Below are 25,832 nucleotides of genomic sequence, written 5' to 3' on the forward strand. Positions count from 1 at the left end.
AGGACATCTCTGCAGCACGACAATATTCAATTGTATTTTGACACAAGTTTTGCCTTTAATAAACATTGTGCCTCTTGCGATTAGAAAATTGCAGTCAGCCATATCGCAACTTCAATAAAATTTCAATTAATTGTTCAGCCCTAATGGAGATGTATTTACTGTAAATAGCTTGTTTATCTGACCAAAAACCCAAAGAGGTGGCATTTACTATCATATATGACAAACATCAAATCTTCACATCTGAGAAGCTAACACCAAGAAAATGTTTGCCAATTTGCTTTATCTACTCATCAATTAATCACCTAATTGTCTCAGCTCTAAACAGAATGGGGCACTCATCTGCAGTATTATTAAGAAAAAATATATCTTCTCTAATAACAGGGTTCCTGGAAATTTAACGTTTTTAAGGAGGAATTTGATTTAAGACCAATTTTACAGTCAGATTATGGAGTTTAGATGCAAAAACAGTAAATTCACAACTTTTTGGAAACACTCCTGAATTTAAATAACCAAATTATGCAAACACTAATTACTTTACCTAAAGATTGACTCCAAAGGACTGATTTATATCATTCATTTACATCATATTTTCTATTGTGTGAGCATCACCTACACACAAACTGTACATTTCCTCTCATTTTTTTCCCTCTACTTTCTCTATCACAATCCTTGCAAACAGGAAATATTAAGAGATTTGATAGGCAACAATAAGATTATGAGACAGAGCGATCGAGCAACTGAGTGAAAGTGACCTTGCGCCTGCTTAGAGCAGACTAATATTTCATCAGCTAACACTCAGGGCACACCTGCCTCACAGCTATACTCAGGTTCCCACATCTGCCAACGGCTTCGTGCTTCATCCCTGTGAGGAGGTGTCAGGGGAGGGAAGGGAGGAAGAAAGAGGGAAATAAAAGACAGAAAGAAAGAAAAACAAAGTCTCACGTGGGTTTACTCGGAGACTCTGGTACATTTCAGGGAAAGTGTAGGTTGACTTTGAACAGACAAACCACAAAAAGAGAATGTAATGAAATTGTGACAAAGAGTGAAAAAGCTATAGAGTGATTAGAAGAAATGATATGACTGTGATGGTAGGTAAACCACCTACTGAATTGTGTATTTTCGTTCGCCAGTGCAGCTTGGGACTATCCCTGAGGCAAGGGTATCAACTTGTGAATAACTAACATGGGACACATATCAAGCCAACACTCTCTCCCCAGCACCAGGCAATAAAAAAACAAAATAAAAGTGAATTATGCACAGCTAAGACGGGAAGGAAGTGGCATCATGTGTTTGAGACAATGTTATCCGGCAGCAGGAGAAGTGAAACCATACCAGTGGATACTCTCAACACAACGTTCCATTCAGCATTTCAGATGAAGTCATTCACTTCTCTAAGTCAAGGTTAAAGTGACATGTTGCAAGTCAGCTACGGCATGCAGCTAAAGCAAATTGATGCCATTAGTTACACTTGTTGCCAAGCAAACTGTCTTGTATGAATTGTGTTTATGTGTTTGAGCGAGTGTGTGTGGGTGCTTGGATTATTTTGACTACATGAGATCATAGAGACCAACCACAGATGACAGATGTGTCGATTACACTGTGCTGACGACAGCGGTGGTGAAAATATTTATGAGTAATCAGGAGGAAAAACTAGATAAGCCATTAGACCAAACTCTTCATGGTTGATCTATTTTCATCCTGAGTGTGCCTCTAGTTTGTGAGTGCTTACTGTAACCCTACAAACAGCTGTTTAGGTATCAGAACAAAGGATAACAACACAATAATAATCAAATAAACAAATAATTATTTTTTTGCCATACTGACTGTCTCCTGGGAACCTGCCATCATACACAGAACCAACACGACTGGAAGTCTACAGCTGCTCTGTGAGGCTGCACTGAAGCACTGCGGTGCTTTGAGCATTCTCACAATTCAATGCTAACATGAGGATAGTAAGCCTGTGATGTTCATTGTGGTCACCATCTCAGTTTAGCGTGTTAACATGCAACATTTGCCAGTTAGCAAGTACAGCTGAGGCTTTGTGTTTGGTCATAAACCAAAGTAAAGGACAGTTAATATTTTGAAGTTGTGGTGCTGCAAGACGAAAAGTCAGGGCTCATGAATGTGACTATAATTCACCCTGAAAGGGATATGAATGCATGTACAAACTACCATTGCAAACCATCCAATAGTTGTCGTAACATTTTTCTCTGAACCAAAAATGTCAACTTGATGATGTTGCTAGAAGAAAAGTCAAGGGATCACCAAAGTCATAGGATTCATCCTCAGGGGAACATAGGCGTTTGCTCAAAATTTAATGACAATCCATCCTGGAGCTGATGAGATATTTCAGTCTGAAGTAAAGTGGTAGATTGACAGACCTACCCCTTTTCCACCAAATTAGCTCTGGTTCTCGAACTGGTTCCATTCATGGGTCCTGGAACCTTGGTGCTATCTGGCAAAACAACCTGCGTTTTCACCAGTTCTGAGCAGAACTACTGTAATCAATGCAGGGCAAAATGCATAGCAGAAGTAAACAGTAGTAACAAAATCGCCAATTACATTGCTTACCTGCAAACTTTTGCTTTATTACAAACTTTTGTTTTTACCCCGTCAAAATCACCTCATGAACAAAGACCATTGCACTCTTTTTTTCTGACGATTTCTCACTCAACTTCTCCATCGTTGACTTCTCCATCCTCTCTTTCCTCTAGACACACCCACTTTTCAGGTTCTGAACCAATTAATTTTTGGTCAAAATGCTCTGAATGGTTCAAAATTAAGTGCGGTAACCAGTACAGAACTGGTTCCATGTCGGTGGAAAGGGGTAACTGACAGCACAACATTAAAGAAACTCTTAAAAAGCTGTTAGCATGGCTAAAAACATGAGCAACAGTAGTGGGGTAGTTGTACATTTATGTGAGCAGACCTCTGGGAGCTGCTAGGGAGGATGCTGCAGAATCTCTTCAACAAAAGGAACAATTACCACTAGTATGTTGCAAAGCTTTAGCCTTTACTTTCACATAATATCCTGTCACCTGTTTCCATATCATCAGGCTCATCCTTGCTATCCCCCTTACCTATGTTATATCTAGTCCAACACTGAAATAAATAAAGACATTCTGGGTCTGCAGTGCAAAGAACAGCAAAGCCACTGTCTGCCCAATGGGATTTTCTTCTAGGTACGCTGATGTCAGTTTCCATAGGATCGACCTTCAACCTGGAGTTCTACAGCGCTGGAGTAAATATAAACAGCCCTTCCCCTCACCCCACTCTCCTTCATACCATCAAATGGCCAGCACAAAGGAAAAGAGCTGACCTTAACTGGGATGTTCACCACACACACAAACACAAACACTGAGATTTTCAGTACCGGGACAACACTACTTTCCATCTAACCCCAGAAAAAACAAGCTTTCATCTGCATGCAGCTGTCTTGCTGAAGAACATAAGAGAAGAGAGGACAGGGCAGGGGAGAAAAATGAACAGACAGTGGAAAAGAAAGAAAAAAAAACAAACAAAGCACAGAGCCAATCAACTGACCGGAGGAAAACAAAGGGCTATCTGTAAAAGCCCTGGACTTCATCCCACCCTGTGATGAGAGAACTTCGATCCCAAGGCAGAGAGGCTGCAGAGAGCTACAAAGCCCTGATGTAGCCTGTTAAGCTCCCACTTCGATTCAGCTCATTGAGCCCTGTGCTGCTGATCAATTAGAGAACAGCTGAACCAGCTGCTGACCACACAAACATTCTGTTTTTACTGTTTTTAAGCACAGATGGTTTTTTATACCTTGAGAGTGCTGTCTGTTGTTTTGGTCTTCTCTGTTTTATCTAATCTGAAGTCTTTTCTTCTGCAATGGCCGCAGAGTCAACCCCACCCCTGTGCCATGTCACAACCTCATGGAGGGGGATACATTTGAAATGTTTGCAAGCTGGCTTATCTGGCGCATCTGCATGAGATAAGTCTCAACATGTAGAATGGACAACAACAAAAAAAACAATGTTCTGGTTTGTCTTTCTCAGCTCACCCCAATAATATATTGTCACTGAAGGTCAGGCCAGGCAGATTAAACACACAGCTGACCAACTGGCAAATGATGCATACAACACACTTAATCCTGTCCTTTAAATATTTAACAGAGAGCCACATGTGAAACCGCACATACATCCCAAATGCTTTCATTTTAAAGGTGTACTCTGGAGGATTGTTATTTACTGTTTGTAAACACACGTGCCAGTGAAAGTAAAAGTGAAAGCCAACCCTAGATTCACTCATTTGGCGTTTTGCCACACCATATTTGTTTTTCTGGGAGCTGTGTCTTTTGGATGCCTGCTGCTCCCTACCTTTTTATAGAGCCCCGACCTCACGAGTGCTGTGAGGGTACACGCCCATATGAGCAAACACAGAATAATAAGAAATCAAGAAAATACAGGCAGAGGACAGAGTCTCTCTAGAAAATATATACCACCACATATTTCTTGAAGGTGATAAGATATGATTGTGAGGGATTACTTCTGTATGAGTCTATGTTTTTTAGGAAAATTCTTCACAGTATATCTTCAACAAAAGCCATTGGCTTCCATACATATTTTCCAGGGCTAGTTGGAAAAAATAAGGACATGATTTATCCTTATTTACTTCCCAACTGACTGCTATTCTCCAGTGTTGCTGCCAGCAGTGCTGTGTCGAAAAAGTGTCAACATGGACTCTTTCCATACAGGCGACCTCAGCTTACCTTATCCATATAATTGTAGCCAGTTATGTTAAAGAGTATGAAAGAGGCTACACAGTACAAGCGCACAGCGTCATACCACAAGCTCCTAAACAGACTTGTCTCTGTGTATGTTTTTGTGATTCTGTGTGTGTGAGAGACTCACCCATCCTCCTTGGCTCTGGATCCAGGGCTGAATGTGGTTGTCCAGATAGACCGTCATCCACTCTATGATCCTGCCCACCAACGGACTCATCTCCTTCTCGATGCACTCCACGCACAGCGCCCCGCCAAAAGCGAAAAGCCCTACGATGCGGCCCCAGTTGACTCCGTCCCGGAACACCTCATCCATCACGTTCTCGAAGCTTTGGTAGGCTGTGGCCGGCGTGATGTGCAGCTGGTGGTGCAGATCGCTGAAGGCGCGGGCGTAACGCAGCTCAAACTCGTTGGCTGAGTCCCGGAGGGCCTCTTTCACCGCATCCAGGCTCGTCGTTGATGGCAACTGTTGCTGCCGCAGCGGGGATGCTGGCGGGGTCCCGGGACTCATGCCGTTAAAAGTCCCGTTGGCGTGTGTCGCTACCCGCTGCTCCTCACCTAACCCTGCCTCCCCCCCATCAGTCCTGTTTGGAGGCTCTATGAGTCCCATGTGGCTGAGAGGATAGTTTCTCTGGGTGAGTTTATAGTTTATGTAGAAAACCACCAGTTCTCTGTTTTGAGACATGTTGTGTTTAAATATGCTTTTTCTCTTTGCTCCGGTCCGTCTCCTCTCCTGCTCCTCTCTCGGTCGAGCCTTGCCGTGTTAGAGTGAACACACACTGTGCCAGGCTTTCCTCTGTTCAGACCACCATGGTCAGCTGATATCCAGAGGACACTTGGGGAGGTGAAAACCAAACCTACACAAAGCTGACAAAATCAGCTCAGGCCCTGTAGAGAGACAACAATGAAAGGTCAAAGTCTGGATAGCCTATAAGCATGCTGTGATTATATGTGCTTGTGTGTGTGAGGAAAGAGGAGTGTGCGGGGATGGCTGTAGACTTTCAAATTAAATGTGGACAGGTAGGGTCAAAGTGCATCTCTCTAATTGGCCTGTTACATATGGAGCAGATGGCAATGATATTAATGAGACAATAGTAGAGCGAATGTGTGTATGTGTGTGAGTGTGAGAGCGAGACGACGAGAGATAGTGAAAGAGACAAAGGGAGGGGGTGGTGTGAGGAGGGTGAGCTTTAGGTGAGGAGAGATCAGAGGGACACAGTCTGGCTTGAGGGTCTACGGAGACAGTCGCCATCTCTTAATCAGTGACCTCCGACCTTCAGACTGAGCTTTTAGGCACTTTGTTTGTCTCAGCTCCAGACTATCTGCTACGTACATGCTGATCTGCATACTGTCACACTTACGCATGCCCTTGAATCTCCATACAACTTTACCCCGATACATCCAGCGTCCAATAAGTCATTACCTCATTATCAGCGCTGGATGTTGGTCTGAATGCATAAAGAGACATCATCCATGCTGGCTTTATATCACTGCTTCTTCTACTCTGGGTTTAATACCAGCCTGACACCACTCTGCTTTAGTATGAAAGCACAGGTGTCTGAAATACAACACACATTATAAGATTACGTTAACAGTAGAGGCTGGCTGCCACTGATGGCATTCTTAACTATAAATGTACCTGACTGTATAACAAGTTGTTGAATTATGTTTCCATTACCAAATAAAATAATCCAGTTAAGTTAAACCGTTTTCCTTACAATATCATTGGATTTCCAGTGAGTGCAATGAGGTCCAGTCTGAATGAACTCAAAGTCGGGAACTCTATTAGCAAACATATTTTACAATATCCTGAGTAAATCTGTGTGTTTACCATTGATGTACGAAACTACAATTGCACTCATACGGTAAGAGTGAAATACAGGAATTAACACTGTGTGTCTGTAAAATACAGGTTGAGCAAGTGTTTGGTACTATTGTTAAACATATGGGAGCTCCTCTAATGATAATGTAAATAAAATCACAGTTATACTACAACTGTTCAAATGTAAAAGCATTACAAAATATGTGGCTGCTTAACAACAGGTGAGTTATGATGGTAAAAATGGTTAAAGGGACAATTCACCCCAAAATCCACAATACATACCCCCTACCTGAAGTGCTATTTATCAGTCTAGATTGTTTTGGTGTGAGTTGCCCAGTGTTGGAGATATTGGCCATAAAGATGTCTGTCCTCTCTCCAGTGTAATGAAGCTAGATGGCACTTGGCTTGTGGTGTTCAAGGCACACGCACACACACACACACACACACACACACACACACACACACACACACACAAACAATTTGAAAAACTCAAGCACAATGTCTCTTTATAGCAATCATAATCCAGTTACTCAAGCTAATCATCAGCCCTTGTTGTGAGCAGTTTCATGTAGGAACTATTTTCTTCCTTGTGAACTACACCTGCCAACTGTATGACCATGCAGAGGCATACATCTCCTGCTAGCTCACCTAGCACCACTGAGCAAGCTAACATTACAGCTCATGTGAAGAAGACGGCATTAATGTTTACATCAAGCACTGTCATGATTACCAGCCTCTTGTCTAGAAGTAGATGCAGCTTCGTTCTGCGTAGTGATACACTTGGCAGGTGTAGTTGAGCCAAAAGAAAACAGTTCCTAGATGAAACTGATCACAACAAGGTCTGAGGATTATCCTGAATAATGGGGTCATGATTTCTGGAACGAGACATTGCTGTTGAGTTTTTCAAATGTATTTTTTGGCACACCACAAGCAGAGTGAGATCAAGTTCCATTATATTGGAGAGAAGGTAGACATCTCTACAGCCGATACCTCCAACACTTGGCGACTCACAACAAAACAATTTGGGCAGATAAACAGCACTACAGGTAAGAGGAAAAATATGTTTTTTTGATTTTGAGATGAACTGTCTTCTTCATTGCTATATATACAAACAAATTTATATTAGGGCTGCAATGATTAATCGATTAATTGCTTGTTGATTGACAGAAAATTAAATTGGCAACTAGCCTGATTTCTGATTAACTGTGTCAGTCATTTCTCACACAAAAATGACAAACATTCTCTGGTTCCAGCTTTTCAACTGTGAGCATTTGATGCATTTCTTTGTCATATATGCACAGGTGTAGATTTCTGTAGGGATGCAGGGAACACATCTCCCTCAGTATTAAGAACATGTGCATTTGTCCCACCCAATGAAAACATTAAGTAGCTGAGGACTTTTATTTTGGTGAAATTAAAGACATTTCCACAACAAATTGACACTGAAAAGGCAAAAAGTGGTGGATAAATAATTCACCAGAATGCAGGAAATAAGTTGTTTGATGCTCAAACTTTAATCGGAGATGACAAAACCTATACCCTTGCATATATAATATTGAAGTGAACGTCCTTGGGGTTTGAAATGCTGGTCAAATAAAACAAGAAATCTGAATATATCTTCTTGCGATGGGGAGAACTATGACAGGCATTTCTTTAAAACTATATTCAGGGATGAATGATAATATCAGCAAAGGCATAACACCTTTAAAATGAAATATCAGCCTGAAATAAACATTTGAGCCAATATCACAGGGCAATAAGATGGCCCTTTAATTCTGCAACTGTAGGTAGTTGAAGTAGGTCAAATTTGGCCTGGTTTTGGCTAATGTCTAAGCGTCATCCAAGCCTGTGAAAGTAGGATGAATTTTTTTGCAGTTTGTTTGAAAATGTAAACATAAAATATATCTGGCAAGCTTAACATGTAACCTAAATTGAAGTATTTCTCTTTTCTTTTTTTTGCCCAAAGAATGTGTACATTCTGAAAAGCATTATGTTTTATGTCTACGTCTGCCACCAGTGGGCCATCACAATAATATGTTAATTCCACTACAGGAGAGACTTGATGTTCTCTGCAATTAGATGGAAAAACACATGTGCATATATTAGTGTCATCCAAAATGAGTACTGGCATGTCGTACATCGGCAAGAATCCAATATCGTGCATCCCTAACTATTTTCTGACAGTTCTGACAAAACATTTAATCAAGAAAATAATCTTTATAGATTAATTGAATATGAACAGAACTGTGAGTTGCAGCCCTGGCTCCTATGTTAAAAAGAGACAGGCAGAAAATTACAAACAGCATATGTATATTACTGAGGAGTCACATGCAATCTGTGTCCGTCAACACAATACACTCACAAATATCCTGTTGTTGAGTCCAGTGTTACAGTTATTGATAAAAACTCAGTGCACTATTGTTAGCTTTGGTTACGGTGCTATAAAATGTATTTTCACACAGCCTAATATCACTGATAGGGTGTCAAGAAATTTATGTCAATATCCTGCAGCCAGTAAATTGAGTCTAAGTGCTCCTATATCCCTGAAACAAAAGACAATCTGACAGAGGAACTGTTTGACAAAGCCGTTTCCTCATGTTCTGCTGTCGCTATCCTATTAACTGGTGTATACAGGCACACAAAAAGATGTGGGAGGAACGTGACCTCCTGATGATCCCAAACGGCTGCTGCTTATCATGTGGGAACCTGACCTTTCTCATAACAATATTGACATTTTAGCTGATAAGTGTTTGGACCTAATAATTACTGTATGAGGCGGATGGAAGGGGAGCTCCATGCAAATAATGCTGGTGACATTACATAATACATAAGCTACTCTACTCTTCCTACCAGCACAATGGAAGCCCGACACAGTCTCTACTGGTTCATGGCCAAACAGGCAAAGTGCTGTGGTTTAATCAAGCCCCAAAACTCCAACTTCTCACAAACACGCGTCCAGCAGACTGTTTGGACCATAATTCGTAGTCTAAGAAACAGAAACAGCCTGTTAACGCAGATAAAGAGGCACAAGGCAGCAGTGTTTACAACGGCCACATGGTCCCAAGCTACCAGCAGCACGTGGCTCAGGTTTTAATAGTCCAGCACTGATGTAAACACCACGCAGCTCCTACAGGAATACCAACGAGTAGCAGCGAAATGTTGCACCTGAATGCAACATTTGTGATGACAATCGCTTACATATTAACTCACATAAAGCAAACCGGAGGCTGAGTCCGTGTTTATTACGGTGGAATCTGGACTGTAACTTACAGATAAACCCACCAGGACATGTTAGCGACACTGTTCTGCCTCTGTAGGCTGCGTGTGCTTGTTGTGCGAGCCCCGTGTGTGTTTCGATGTAAATGTCCAGATTAAACATTAATTCATATTTCGATCGCAGTCTCAGATATGAAGACTTCATATAAGATACAGAGACTAACATTAGCGTCTTACCAGCAGTAGTGAATCAAATTGAGTTATCCTTGGTTCGTTGCGTGTTTCTCTCTGTCAAAACGTCCCGACTCTGTCAGTCAGTCTGTCTGTACAAAAGCTGTCAAAATCCAAGAATGTAAAAATGCCACTGCGAGGGAGCGTGTGTGTTTGCACGCATCCTCCTACGACTCCCCCTTCACCAAGCCCAGCCCTCCTCTATTACGTAACACGACGCCTTCAGAGATGTCTGAATATCTGGATCACGATCATGCTGAGAATAGTCGTTTACAATGGCCTTTACACCCAAGAATACTCATGTGATAAAACCTCATATGTCTCGTATGTCACTCGCCGTTAATGTTTTATCTGCTAAAGCTTATTGTGTTAATTGTATTAACTGAAATATAAATGACGAGACTAATGCACTTCTCTTTTCTAGCCCTCTGGTCACTGCAGATAAAGTGAACTACATATTATTGCGTTGTTCAACAAATATTTTGGCGTTTCCAATTAAAGGCACACTTTTAAAAACTGATTTTACTGACGGATGACCAGGTTTAGTGGGAGTCCCTGAAGGCACCACAGGCCATTCCATTCTCCCGTCATAGACACAGGGCTTGGACCTTTAATCGCAACACATAAAAATGCCTCTTTGCGACACCACCCTCTGTCCCAGCTCTAAATAGACTTCACCACACCAGCAATCATTACAAAACTAATTCTTAAGCAAAGCATTACAGACACACACATACACACACACACACACAGCTCCGCCTGTACTAACGATACTGTAGGCAGCTACTGAACATGTAGGCTACTGAAGATGGCTGTCACTGTCATATACACAGTCTTGGTGTAGTCGCACATTCGTAGACCGTAAACCCAAAATGTGTATTTACAGTGATAAATCGTTCACCACAGTTTGCAAGTATACTTTGCATTCAACTGAATGAGATTTGACGGGAAAAGCTAGCAGGAAACAAAATGATGGTTACGCATTCTTCTAAATCTGTCGACCTCCTTCCTCCAAGTAGCTGCATTCAGAGAGGAAAATCCACCCTCTTTACTGGGTTTTCCTTCATAATTTCGCCACACAACTACCGCAGTCGTTAAAATTACATTTGTCGCCTGTGTAGAAACTCTTACTTGTAGGGTGGTCTCCATAAAATCATGTCTGGTGACTCACAATCCAGACCCCGGCAGGAGCAATCCTATCCGTCATTGCTAGCCCGTCTGGCTAACGTCGCCGACGGAGATCTCGTAGCCAGCTACTGGCTACCACAGATCCGCCCACAGCTACGCTCTCTACGTAACTGCATGCCAGCCTGCCTCTGTTCACTCCAGCCAGGTGGTGGCAGCTTCATCTCAAGAGAATGCAACAATTGCATTAGGATGCAAAACGTACTCCTCTCAACGGAGAGTGGTATTTACGAGTCACTTTCCCGACTTTACGTGAGGGCTAGCTGAACCGGCTAGCAGCAAGAAAGTTCTAGCTAGCGTTAGCACGAACTAGCTAAAGCTGTGCTAGTTTATGTTCGTTGGGGCGTCTGACCCCTACGTGAGTTATGAAACTTGATAGTTGGGCGCAACACTCCTCATTGTTTGCCCCTCTAGTTACTGGTTTAAGAATAAATAACATGAGGGTTTCCTTAGTAGGGCTCCATGTAGCAGCTGTTAGGTAGCTTTCCGCTTTCCTTGCTAAAACAAAGGATATGACAGGTCTCCATGGTAACCTTTGTTACCCCAAAATGTAGCGCACTTCAGGCCGACTACCAGTTTGAGCACAGTGCCACCCTGTGGACATCTTTATACAGAAACGCTGGAAATCCCTGTTCCGTGCTTTCAACTCTGAAGAAAAGTTTTTCTCACATGCCTCCAGGAAGACAGCAAACATATTGATTTAGTGATTGGGGACCAAGTTTAAAGCAAAACTGTATCAAACATCTGTTCAGTTTTAAATACTATGTTTTTTTGAAAATACATGTGTTTGGGAAGTAAAGAACAATGTTTTGAATGTGAATTCAAGGAAACAGCATGGAAAACTGATTTACAAATAGTTTTGTGGGTGTATTCCTTTCAGCTATACCAGCCAGCAGAGGTGTGGACTCGATTCACAAATGAATTCGAGTCAGACTTGACTCACAAATTTCATGACTTTAGACTCGACTTGACAAAGCCAAGTAAGACTTGCAACACAATTAGACCTTAAACACAAATGAGTCCTGACTTCACTTGGACTTGAAAATACTTGAAACCTTCCACCAAACCAATCTAGGGAGAAAAAGTTAAATACACCTCTCCAATATGAGATAAGTTAAATACAGCAAGACAGGACAGAAATTCGGTCTGTTGAGTTATTGGTTAATGATGCTATATGAAAGTGCATTGGCCCTTTTTTCAGAGTAGCTTCAGGTGTACTTGTTTAACAAATAAATACAATTTTTTAAACACATTCTAATTTTTGTGTTGTAAATTTAATCTTATTACTTAATTGAATGACATTTAATTGGGCAAAGAGTGTGTAATGGCTTGTTTAGGACTTGAAACTCAAAGTTAAGGACTTGGGACTTGACTCGGAACCTTTCTTGACCTGGGACTTGAGTGCAAAGACTTGACTGACTTGTGACTTGCAAAATAGTGACTTGGTCACACTTCTGCCAGCCAGTATGCAAATTACCACAGCCCTAGAACCAGCCAACCTTTATATCTTGTTAGTATCAGCTTTGTGTGAAAAGTCAGCGTTATTCCTTCTCACTCAACAAGGAACAAGTTCCGTTTCAGTTCCCACATCCAATTTTAATCCATTCTGAGTATTCTGACCAAAAATAAATTGGTTCAGGACCTGAAAAGTTGGTTCCCAGGTGGAACCAAAAACGAGCAGGTTTTCCTTCACCTGAAGCCGAACCGTGACGACATCAGTGGGCACATCATATCCTACAGGTTGGATGGAGAGGATGGAAAAGGCAATAATTAAGAAATCGAGTGAGAAATCATCAGAAAAAGAGCTTGCAGTGGTCTCATTGATAGGCAGCCCATTTTATTTTTGGTTAAAAACAAATATCTATAATTGCAGAACAAAAGTTCATGGGCAATCTATGTGATCTGCCATCTTGCTACTACTGTTTGCATCCATTGTGCAACGCCCTCCACTGATGACAAATCCTTGATTACAATGGCTCTGATCTGCTTCGCTGGAAAGCACCAAGTTTCCAAGAGGCCTGAACACAACCGGTTCAAGATTCAGAGCTGATTTGGTGGAAAAGGTTTATGTGAGAAAGCTCTAAAGCACTTTCAAACTGAATCAATAGTCACTAGAGTGGATCAGAATTCGGGTTTATTGATTACTTCACCAAATGTTTGGAAGATTACATCACAATATTATGTATAGAACCGTATAGCACTTTCATTTCTATGTATCTTACATTGAAAACTTTACAGTCTGCTTTTTTTTCATTTACTGTATATATATATATTTATATATTCCCTAGCATTAGGGAAGAAAAGTAGACATCCATAGTTGCGAGGGAAGGAATGCTTCTCAAAAAATATTTAAATGCACTTTAAATAATTACATACATCCTTCTTTTTTAAAAAAGGCATGGAATAACCTATGAGGGATCCAGAGTTACAGAGATTCCTGTGTCTCTGTAGATGTGTGTTTTGGTTTCGCTCTGTTCCTGAACCTTTCTGTGGTTAAACTCTACTGTTGAATGTGACAACACTGACAGGCGTTCCAACCATCCAGAGCAAGGTGATGGACTGGGTGGTATTAATACATGAGAAAACTGTCGGCAACGGATGTGCAAAAGACTGTGGGAAATGGACAACCACTGTGTCACCTTACAGGGCCAACTGATGGATTAGTGGGGGGGTTTATGAGCCAGCTATAATTCTAAAGCCAAGAGGAGTTGACTCCATGTTAAGTCCTTCAGTGTAAGGCTTACTGGGTCAACACAGAGGAATGCATGGTAGAGGGAAGTAGCAAGTCTTTCAATCAACCTTTCATTGTAAACCAGCAATCATGCTGAAAAATAATCAGAAAACAAATTAAAGCAAGTGAGCAAAATAAATAAGTAAAATCTCTTTTACAGGCAAGGAATTATAAAGATGACAGGACGATTGTGTCACAGAGAGGGGACGCCTCACAAACAAAGCCGCATTACATCTCCCATAGTGTTGTAAGAGATGCAGATTGTTTTCTCCCGCAGCTGAGAGTTTCAGCCTCTCGAGCCCACTACCAAACAATGCAGACATAAAAAGGAACATAAACATTAAAGTGGCAAACACTATTTTGTGATGGGCATCAACATGTGAGATATCACAAGATATTTTGAGTACATCACCAAACTTACTATGAGGGCGAAACTGATGATGTTATAATTTTATAACAGGCACAGGCGGCCAAAAGAGATTTTTCACAAAGGGCAAATGTAAGGTTCCTCAAATTCAATGCTTTCGTTCATTTGCTTTCAGCATGTAGAGACACTTTTTTTGTTAAAAAACAAAACAAAACAAAACAAAACAAAACAGAAAAAACAAACCATCAAAATCAGGTACAATATCAATAAATTATTTGTTTACAGTTCTTTTCTTGTCATTACAGTTTGAGATGAGAGTCAGGGGGATGATGAATGACAACAGTCAGCAGAGAGTGCCGGTCACAGTGCTGTTCATCCCCGAGAGAAAAAAGGGAGGAAGGACAGGGTGAAACTTTTCTACAAGCTGAGTGCAGTAGAAAAGCCGAACACTTTAATGCAAACTCCTGAACTGAGACAGAAAAGCTACAGTCTTGGTCGTCTCCCTCCTGCCGTTGCAGCCCCTCCGTAATCTGTTGCAGTCCAGAAGAGGGGGAAAGTCTCTTATGTGTCCACCTGTGATCTACTCATCAGTGTCATCTCCGTTTCTCCATCCATCCCTCCACCCAACCCTGCACCCACTCATTCTAGGATGTGGGAGTTCTGGCGGGCGCCACCTCGGGAGCAGCGATGTGGAAGACGAGGCCGATGCGCAGGAAGAAGCGCCTGAGGACTGCTCGCAGCTCGGGGATCAGGTCAAACTGCATCATTTCACACAGCTGGGGGTAGTAGCAGGAGGCATGGGGCTTGAACTGAAAAAGAAGAAGAAAGTGAGAAAATATTAATTAGCACCACGATTCAACCAAGTGACATTCTGTATGTGCTTTAAATCCCTGCTAACCAAAGGAATTACCAAAGACGTACCCAGAGCTATCCCCTTGGCTTGGGGCAGTATTAAGCTATTAAGGAATAATGGGGTACTTAGAAATCCTGGCAATATGATTAGCAATACAGTACAAAAAAATAACAGACACTCCTGTTTCCGATTTTACTGGTGGAACAGTTTGCTGAGAAAAATGGCGACTGTGAGTGGTGGGGATAATGTTACAGGACTTAAAATAAAAAGAAATATGTCTCTGTCCCTGTTTGAGAGTATTTTGGATTTAGTTCCAATGATAAAGGTGAGCCAGCAAACATGGACAAAGCTGTGTGCAATATTTGCCCCGAGACAGTTGTGGTATAAGCATGTCAAATCTCCCCTCCAGCAAGAATCTAAGAAAGAAGGGCACTTATTTTCTTTCTGTTAAAACCTGAACTGAACATGACGCAGCACACACAAAGTAGATGCAGCACTGACGGATAGGGATGCACCGATCTGATATCTGTATCGAATATTGGCCCTGAAGAGATGGATCAGGTATCGGAAAATGCAACCTATACCTAAGGCGATCCTTTCCCTTTAAATCTATTGCGACGCGAGCTACGTCATATGTCATGGAGTGAAGGAGAGAATCTGCTGTGTGGAGGTATTTCACACTATTTCAACTGCTGTTGCATGATTGTTTATTTTTGTTAAAAATAAATAGTTCATCATTCCATTAATCTGTTTCAATTTATCTTAGGAAAGAACTGTGTAGTCATCAATGCCTGATGCCTCTAGTCTTTTCTGTTCTACATGTAAAGGTATATAGCTCTTTAGGTCAACCGTGGTATCAGATTGGTATCGGGCATCGGCCGATACTCACAAGCCACAGCATCGGGATCGGTCCAGATCCAGAGCTGCTGTCTTCCCAGCAAATGGTTATTTCTACGCCTGCCCGGTTAGCACGAGCTAACACAGCAGCAGCTGTTCCCAACAAACTCACACCAACAGCGAAACAGCTCGTTTCTCACCAACTGTCCCTGACGCAGAGCTCAGACTTCCCGCAGCAACAGTCTCCAATACGCAGCACCCAGGTCTACAGTTAAATAAGATTTCATCCATTTAAAATAAAATAAAAAAATAAATAAAAAGTTAAAATCAATGTGTGGTGGTCGATGTTGAAAAAAACATCCAAATCCCAAACTTGAAAACTGAATTGAGGAAGGGCGGTTGCCCTGTGTTGTGTGGGCACTGCTGGGAGGCCACAGGGTTCACAGCAGGGCGTTGAATTAATATGCTGAGAGGCCATTTCTGTCTTCGCTGATGCATGTTTTTGCTGTACTTTGCTTCTTTTAATGGCAATTTCATTGAATTACGAAATAACATTCAGGCAAATAAACACAATATTTAGTACTAAGATTTGTTTTACCAACTTAAAATTCACAGCAGGCCTTGCACAAGAGGCCGGTGCCAGCCAGTCCACTTTAACAATACTGTAGTATTTTTTGTTGATGCAGTGGTTTGTGTGGTATTGGCTTTTTTTCTTCCAAAGTTGGCTGCATGGCGCCAACATTTCTTGCTGCTTGGAGATGCATGATAGGTTGTTTTCATAAGTAAAAACTGATATAGTTTGGGTCTAAAATGCCCTGAAAAGACACCCTGAGTCATGGGCTCCCATGAGTCATCAGTGAATCATGCACTCACACTGAGAGTGCATGATTCATAGGTGACAACTCACAAAAGTGTTTATAATCACAAAAATATGAAATAAATAAAAAAGGTAATATAAAAGGAGTCACGCACATTATTGGCTTCTATCCTTTTTCAATAATGGATGTTATATCAGCTTTTTAAGTATTTTTGACCCCGGCCTGTCTTTAATTTCTGATCCTGGTTCAGATTTAGAGCTCCATAATGTTTGCAAAAATAGGTTTAGATTTGGAAGTTTGCTCTGTGCATGTGTGTGTTTGTGTGTTTGTGTTCCTGCCTTGTCATCGGGCAGCCGTAGCGTCCTGGTGAGCAGTAACATCAGCAGGCTGTTCCAAGCCTCTCTGTGGCTCTCTGAGGTCAGACTGATGAAGTAGGCCAGAGCTTCACTACACACGCTGAGAGAGACAATGCAACATATATATAGAGGATTATAACCAACACAACACTGATGTAGTGTATCTCCAATTACCAGAACTACTCCAGTACAATTATTATTTTTTTTATTATTGTTATCATAGGCCAGACCAACACTACTAAAGCACAAAAAACAGTTATTAAATGAATAACACCACACATACGTATTCTTGATGTAATACATGAGTCAACTGCTCCGGTGCAGCTGCTCAGTGAAAAACAAAAGGTGATTTGTACCAGGCTCTAGCACGTCAATATATTCTACAAAATCCACACACAGTGTACAGTTCATAAATATATTATGAGGTATGAGCCATGTGTCAAAACAGCTCACACAACAAGTAACAAACATCAGTGCTGCACTTTTCTGAAAGGGACACAGATTATGGGGCGTCGGGGGCTTAGTGGATAGAGCAGGCGCCCCACGTACAAGGCTGTCCTGTTAATTAAAGGCAAAAAATGCCCTAAAAAATAATTTAAAAAAACAGTTCAACGTTTAACCAGGCAACAACAACCTGGTGACTTGCTGAAGGAGTGGACATCAAATGTATTTTCTTAAATGCATTTTCAGTCTATTAGATTGGGAAAAAAGGAAAATATAAAAAAAAATTAAGGACAAGTCTGGTGATGCTGTGTTGTTTTATTGTCAACAATTCCCACAAAAGGACTGACGCTATTGTCGTCAGTTGTACTCACAGCAGCAGGCGTGTCTGGATGTCAGGCCAGGAGTCCTGCAGCTGCAGGTCAGAGTACATCCTGAACAAGATCCTCAGGCTGCAGGCAAGACTGCTGGTCTCCTGCTTCAACAAGTTGGGCTTAGATTTCCCTTTAAAGCCTGAGGGCAAGACAGAGACAATCACTGGTTAAAAAACATCACCAGAGGGATTTGCAGGGCCTAGTGGTTAGGACATAATGCAACATCCCTCGTTAAAATCTGGCCTTTGTTGGATGTCATACCTCTCTCCTTTAATTTCCTCTCTGTATCTCTATTGTCCATTAAATAAAGGCCTGTCTGGCCTTAGGGTTTAAGGCCCTGGCAAAGAATGACAATGTCTCTGGTCCAAGTTTGGCCCAGGACCTTGGTTACATATCATTCTCTCTGCCTCTTCGTATGACATTGTCATATCTCTGTCATCAACTCTCTAATAAAGGCAGAAAAAGCCCCCAAGAGGTAACAAGAGGTCCGTAGGTTTCTGGTAAGAATGAAAACTTTCAAAATATTTTCAGCGTGGCCTTAATACTCAAAGCACAAAGAAATCATTCTCTCAGCAGAGTCGTCATCCAATAATATAAAGTTTACAGGTTCATCTGAGGCAAAAACACAGCATCCTCCTGAATGTTAATGAATCAGACTTTGCACTGGCTATAAAGTTTAACATTACTTTGTAAACTGTAAAAACCTTAGAACTACAATAACATGTTATGCTTCATTTGAGATTTTTTAAAGGACAGCCCAAAATCACCCCAAAATCAAAAATACATATTTATTCTCTTACCTGTAGTGCTATTTATCAGTCTAGATTGTTTTGGTGTGAGTTGATGAGTGCTGGAAATTTTAGCCATCGAGATGTATGCACCTGCCAACTGTATCACCGTGCAGAAGGAGCTAGCTATCGTTACAGCTAAGCTGAGGAGGACACCATTAATGTTTACATCTTTCACTGTCACAAGCCTCTCAGCCATAACTAGATGCATGCTTCCTTTTGTGCAGTAAAATGATTGGTGGGTGTAGAGTAACCACGTCATGATCGCCAAAATTTTTGATTTTGGGGATAACTGCCTCTTTAAGGCAAGGAGGTTAGAAAATATATTTAAGACATCGTCTTATAACAGACGGACTTTCCATGACATGTTTCAAAGACATTCTACTCTAAGTCACACTAAACAGAAGAAGTGCAAAGGATAAGGATACAATTTTATGAATTTTGTCATAAATTAACATCATGGACAACTTTTCCTTTCTATTCACCTGCCCTCCAGAGTGCTGTCCTCTGTTCGTTGTTGGAGTTGAAGTCCTTGGCGAAGGTATGCGACTCAAGCAGACAATCCAGCAGCTTGAAGAGGTGCGCAGAGGTCATGTGTCTGTACATACCCTGTTCTGAGCCTGCGTAGACTCCCTCAGCCTCCGACTCTTCCAAAGCATCTCTCTAACGAGAGGACAGTTTGAGACTTTAACAAAATATATCTGACAATTTAAGATCACACAGGGTTGTACTGTTAAGATTTTTTTTTTGTGCGTAGGTCTGATCTGACAGTTGATCACTTCCCCCTATAGTTCAGATTAGTGTGCAGCATTTCATAGAAGGTCAGGAGTAATATATGAGCTTTCACAACCCTTTGTTCCTCTCTTTCACCATTTCAACTGCAACAGTTTCCTCATATATATTAAAAAGTGATGACACAAGGGCAATGTTGGGTAAAATCTATCCATATGGTAGCTGTTGTAACGTACTTGTGCAGCAGCCATGTTCTCAGCATCCTCCTTCTTGCTGGTTGCTGGGTAAAAGACAATGTTGTCTATTGTCTGGATTAGTTCAAGCTGTACCACGCATTTGATCAGCAGGCCTGCAAACAGCTTCTGGTCTGAAACTCCTGGAGAACAGAAAAAAAACAAGTGGTGTAGAGATGTGAGCATTTATGAGGGACAAGACTGACAATGGCAGTCCAATGTTACAGTGACAGTCAGCGACAGGGTATGACTGTGCGAATGCTGTGTACTCACTAGCATTGGACTTGCTCTTCCAGGTGTCGTCGCTGGACATCTGGCTGTGTCCTCTCTCAGATAGAGCTCTGTCGTAGCTGCTCTGGGACAGGCTGTCAAAATCAGCGTCCTGGAATTGGACAAAAACAAAAATCATGGACATCACAGGTTAGTGTCACACTTCTGATGTGATGGGAAGGTTAGAAGGAAATATAATAGTACAGGTACTCATCATGTTTCAGACCAAGTATAAAGCATCTGCTGTTTTAAACACTGTAAATGTTTTTAAATTATATGAGTGTAATTGGGGGGGGTTTTCTTACAAAATGCTTGCCATCTGTGGTTTCTTCTTCTTGTCCAGCTGGTCGCCAAGTCAACAAACTGAAAAGCAAACAAAATGACAGATCAGAAATCAGGTGTTGTGATAACATCCTGTCACAGAAGCACAATAACGTTTTTAAGGCTGGCCCACGCTAAAAGACTTTTCATATCTTAACAGATGTTGAAATTGTGAGACCCCACACATAAGAACATGTAATAATCGATGTAGTAGTTTTGTTGCTATACTGTGTGGAGAGCAACAATTTGGCCAAAACAGACACTAACACACACTAACAGATTCCATTCACAAACAATCAGTGTCCCGACTTTCAAAACCGCAAATTTCATAAATCTCTTGCAATCAAACGTGACCTTAGGGTAAACAAACATGGCGGGCAACAGACGAGGTCGTTTTTGCACTGCCATTTCTAGAAATTTCATCAAGAAAAAATAAAGAAGCACAGATAAAGCAAATTGAGTTAAATTCCATTTCATATTGTGTTAACACTTAAGTTTGTCATTTTTATTAAATAATTTTTGTCATATTTGCTGAAACTGTCACTACATCCACATAGTAGTACATGAGACAGATAGTCTGTGGAAAAAAAATCATGTTCCTCTGCCTCCTCGTAGTGCTTCTAATGGCATTTGCAAGAATCCACCATGGCTGAATGAAAACCAATCAGAGCCAAGGAGTCTCTAACACAGCTGTCAATCATGTCAGTCACTGCTTGTGAACTAGGAACAAAACAGTCACACTAGACAACACTGATCAAATATGAAACAAGATTCTGTTACTGTATTGTCTATTTCTCACCTCAAGTGTTTTTTTTTTTGTTCTGTTTTTTGGTGCTTTGTTTTGGCTCATCTGTTTTAAATATGGCGACCAGGGATACAAACTTTTACACCTAAAGAGAAACTAAAATATATTTCTGAAAATGCTTGAGATGAGACATTGCCAATACAGTAACAGAATCTTGATTCATATTTGATGAGCGCTGCCTAATTTGACCGCTGTGATTAATATTAGGGATGCACCGAAATGAAAATTTGTGGCCGAAGCCGAAGCCGAAGCCGAATATTATTAAACGCTTGGCCGAATACCAAGTACCGAATACCGAATATCATTGTTTAGTTTTTCATTAGTTTTTGCAGATGAACCCCCTCCAGATTAGTGTTGTCACGGTATCAAAATTGGGACCCACTGTGTGATACCAATGAAAATATCATGGTTCTGAGTAGTATCACGATACCACAGCGAAAATGAGGCAGATGTGCCTTTTGTCATTTATGAAAAGATAAATCACTTTTCTACAATACATCAATGATATTTTAATGGAATAAATTACTTACTGACTTATTCATACTTCAAAAACAGCATCAATATGTGATGAACATAGGGGGGATCAAAATAAAATAAACAAATAAAATAAAAATCAACCAGCCATCCTCCTCTCCTGACAAGTCCCTTCATAAGTAAAGAACAGTCCCTAAAGTGCGGTGAGATTTGTGGGCCGTTACTGCCAGAAAGAGAGAAATGTGAAAGGCTCGTTTCTCCTCTGACACATCACGTACGGTCTGTGTTCGGCTGGCTCGACTGTTCAGGTACTTCTGGGCAGTCATGACGCCAAGAAGAGGATATTATTGCAGCCGACTTCTCCGTCGCCGTTAAGCTGATGGCCGCCGTATTTGACAGGAATACAATACTGTCTGTGTCTGTGACCCCCGTTCAACCCACAATCGGTGGGATTCGCCTTTCGTTTCTGCTGCTGGTTGAAATCTGTAGGCTGCTCGCACAGCGTGCTGAATGATTTAAGCCTATTTTGCTTGCTCAAAACTATTTATAGTCGCAAATGCGAGTGCCGTGACGGACAGATCGCCACACTACCGTCATTTTATTCCGCCCGTCACGGCACGCTGTTTGATTGCGTTATCAAAACGCCGCTATTATTCGGCCTTGCTTTTAACTTATTCCACTGAATACCGAATGTGTGTTTTTTTGCAATATTCGGCCGAATATTTGGTGCATCCCTAATTAACATGATTGACAACTGCATTAGAGACTCCTTGACTCTGATTGGTTGTTTTCCTTCAGCCACAGTAGACTCTAGCAAATGTAATTAGAAGCACTTGGAGGAAGAGGAGGAATGTGATTTTTTAACGGACTTTTGGTCTCATGTACTCACACTGTGTGGATGGAGAGACAGTTTCAGCAAATGTGACAAAAAAAAAGTTATTTTCATAAACGTTACCAACTACAGCTATAACACCCTCTGACATCTTCAGGACCACAGGTGATCCTCAGGGGTCCCCCCTCATAACAGGATATCAGATTGTAGATGCTGAACATGTTGAATATTTGTGATGTGAAATCGGTGGATGATCTTTAGAACCATAAAAAAAATCAGGGCTTTGCTGACAAATGTTGTGAGGGGGAAATCTGACCCAAAATCAGCTTAAATATTGTGCAGTGTGTACCTGGCATTAACCCCATTTGCCCCAGTCTTAATGTGACTAGTAACTACCTCCTAGAGTGCTTTCTTTGACTGGACAGCTGTGTTAATTAACTAACTGAATCAAGACTACCATCGAGGAGTTCATGTGCAGTTTCATCAACATTTCTCAGCTGAGTGAATTGAAACTATATTGACTTGACCTCTGGCTAAAAGTGCAGTGGTTCAGGACTTACGCATGAGGGCTGGTGTTTTGGAAGATCTCCAGCATACAGGAGCAGGTGATGTTCCAGACCTCAGGGCTGAACTTCTCCCCATTAAGAATCACCAGGTTCTCCAGACAGTTTGTCCCTGACCGAGCCAGCTGCTCGTTGTCTGTAGAAGGAAGGTAATGACTTCAGAGCACATCTGACACATACAAATGTTATTAACTTCACTGAGGTTTCACCTGTCAGGGACTGAAAGCTTTGGATGAAAGAATCTTGTTACAGTTGCTGACTGTTTGGATAAAGGTCTAGTGCGTAGGATTTAGTGGTATCTAGTGGTGAGGTTGCAAATTGCACCCAACTGAAACTTCCCCCGTGTGCAAAGTGTGCTGGAGAACTAAAAAATAGTTATGAATGTTAGATTCCATTTATGCCAATCGATGCCCATAAATCCTACGCACTGGACCTTTAAATTATTCATAAGCTTCTCCTTACTTGTAGTCAGTTGTAGCAATTCAGTGTTTTTGTTTTTTTTAAAAAAAGTTGAAACATGTTTCAGCCCCCCTTCTTTCCCCAGTAATTTTTGTTAGTCCCTCACTGATGTCCCTAACTAGAAGCTAGCTGTTCAGCCTAAATAGCTGGCCAATAGCAGGCTTATAGCTACAGTCTACATCTAGTGAGTCAGACTGGCACAGCACCAAAACATCTAATCTGTAAAATATTACAAAGCACAGTGAGAGTTGACCTCTCGGCCTCATGATGAGTAGTGATTAGTGTTCTGCTTTACCTGTCTACATGAATTTGAACACCCACCTTGCCTGACACACCACTGTAGCTGTGTGAAAATGTCAGCCAGCAGGATTTCACTGAGAGGCTCATAAAACTGGGTGAACACGTCACAGATGGCATACAGAGCGTGGTTACATGTTGTCGTCATCCACTCGGTTTTCTGGGGGCAAAGCAGACGTAACAGGTTTTAAGGTCTTCTGCCTCTCCAAAACACTAAAGAGGACATCCATGTCAAAACATAAACAGCCATGGGACTTGACGGCCTGCTGGCAGTGACCTCTGACCTCTGTCTGCTGCTCGGGGAGCTTCATGTTGTCAAAGATGCGGAAGACGATTCTGAAGAGGTCGTGCCACCAGTGCTTCTCGAAGGTGTGACCGTAGCTCTTCATGATCTCAAACATGACTGTGAGACCTCTGTGAGAAGGAAAGACAAACAGCTGACATGTCAGTCTTGTTGCAACCAGAAAGAAGAAGGAGGGCACAATGTGCAATCACGAGCACAATAACGTGAGTGAGAGATTTTAGTCCTGCTTCTCTCCACTGTCCTGATGTCTATTAGTCCTCCATTCTTGTTTAAACACTAATAAAGGGTTAGAATATCTACGATTATTAACTCATGTCAACTTTCACTAAAATCTGTAATGTAGCAAATGCTCGGGTGTATTTATGATAATAATAATAATAATAATATATTTATATAGCATTTATCAACATCAGCATTACAAAGGGCTTTACAATTACCATATGAAACACAACAATAAAATAAAAGGTAATGTTTTACCACAAGGCAGGTACCAGGAAAAGAGAGGAAAAAATAAAAACACTAGATGATAAAAAAAGATCATATAACACTGAGGAAAAAAATCGAAACACAATTGGTGAATGAAACTTGAGATAGAGCAGCGCATTGCATAAGTGCAACATCAAGAATAAAGTGCAGTCTATCTCAATAATTAAGAATAGAAATAATGCTAAAAATTAAAGGAGAAATGATAAGAAAGCCTTTTTATAAAGATAACTATAACCTTTCCTATTAAAGCCAAAAAGCCAAATGTTACTGAGTGTTAGTGGAAAATCAATCAATGCAGACTAATTTAAACAATGTTCTGAGCGTCTCTTGGACAGAGACGGGTGGTTTTGGTGGTGGTGCACTGCGCCGCAAAGGGGTGAAAATTAGTGCGTCCAATCAGGTGTCATGCTTCCATCACTGCTATTGGTGCTGCAGCCAATAAATACCTGTGACCACCATAGAGTTATTTGTCCTGGGAATGAATGCCAATTGTAACTTTTCCCATTAAATACAAAAGACAGATGTTAGTCGGTGTGAGTGGGAAATTAAAAGTAGATACTGATGTAGAAAGCCAGAGTTCCTCTGACAGCTGAGGAGCCCTAACAGCAAATGCTCAGCCCCCTTTAGTCTGTAAGTGTGAGGTGGGAACAGTCAGCAGCTTCCTGCTTGAGGATGTCAGGTTGCCCACTGGTTGGTAAAGGGACAGCAGGTCAGATATATATTCTGGGGCCAGGCCATGAAGAGCTTTATATGTAAAACACTTAAGTGTAAGGTCATTAAAACTGGTTTTTGGTAGGAGTCTCGCTGCCGCATTTTGCACAATTTTCAGTCTAGTAATCAATTTCTGATTTATACCCTTTAAGAGCTCATTAAATTAGTCCAACTGTGAGGAAATAAAAGCATGAATGATGGTATGAGAGTCATTAAATTCAGCATTGATCCTCACCTAGCAATATTTTTCAGATGGTAGCAACATGACTGGATGACCTTGCGCGTGTGTTTCTGAAAAGTGAAGGTTAGTTTCAAAGAGCTACAGTAATGACTGGGGCAGCCAGGACCACTATGGAAATTAGTCCTGTTTAACTTTCAGTGTTTTTATCCAGTCATGCTTTGACACTTTGTGTTTGTTTACTTATATTTCTTTTCTATCAGGGTGTCTAGAGGTATCTGACATTGACATTTAATGCTTCTTAAGATCCTTTCAAAAAGATTTTTAACCAAATGTAAGACTGATTTTTGGACCAATTATATTTTTCTTAGTCATGAAATAAGTTCAAATTAAGACTTCAC

General features: G+C 41.2%; 2 protein-coding genes across 3 annotated transcripts in view; both read right to left on the minus strand.

Moving 5' to 3' along the window:
- Positions 1-11,317, minus strand: part of bcl2l1 (BCL2 like 1) — a 36,908-nt gene extending 25,591 nt beyond the window's left edge. The window contains exons 1-2 of the mRNA XM_049582491.1: positions 11,148-11,317; positions 4,878-5,635 (exon numbers count right to left, since the gene is read on the minus strand). Coding sequence (XP_049438448.1) covers positions 4,878-5,432 — 555 coding nt within the window. The 5' untranslated portion in view covers positions 5,433-5,635; positions 11,148-11,317. The remainder of the gene's footprint in view (positions 1-4,877; positions 5,636-11,147) is intronic.
- A 1,699-nt stretch (positions 11,318-13,016) lies between these two features.
- Positions 13,017-25,832, minus strand: part of arfgef2 (ADP-ribosylation factor guanine nucleotide-exchange factor 2 (brefeldin A-inhibited)) — a 37,387-nt gene continuing 24,571 nt past the window's right edge. For both annotated transcript variants that reach the window (XM_049582490.1, XM_049582489.1), the window contains exons 30-39: positions 24,037-24,166; positions 23,777-23,912; positions 22,994-23,132; positions 20,307-20,364; positions 20,005-20,113; positions 19,735-19,874; positions 19,252-19,429; positions 17,979-18,117; positions 17,146-17,263; positions 13,017-15,108 (exon numbers count right to left, since the gene is read on the minus strand). In XM_049582490.1, coding sequence (XP_049438447.1) covers positions 14,944-15,108; positions 17,146-17,263; positions 17,979-18,117; positions 19,252-19,429; positions 19,735-19,874; positions 20,005-20,113; positions 20,307-20,364; positions 22,994-23,132; positions 23,777-23,912; positions 24,037-24,166 — 1,312 coding nt within the window. In that variant the 3' untranslated portion in view covers positions 13,017-14,943. The remainder of the gene's footprint in view (positions 15,109-17,145; positions 17,264-17,978; positions 18,118-19,251; positions 19,430-19,734; positions 19,875-20,004; positions 20,114-20,306; positions 20,365-22,993; positions 23,133-23,776; positions 23,913-24,036; positions 24,167-25,832) is intronic.

This window comes from Epinephelus fuscoguttatus, linkage group LG7 (genome assembly GCF_011397635.1).
Source record: "Epinephelus fuscoguttatus linkage group LG7, E.fuscoguttatus.final_Chr_v1".
NCBI classification, from domain to species: domain Eukaryota; kingdom Metazoa; phylum Chordata; class Actinopteri; order Perciformes; family Serranidae; genus Epinephelus; species Epinephelus fuscoguttatus.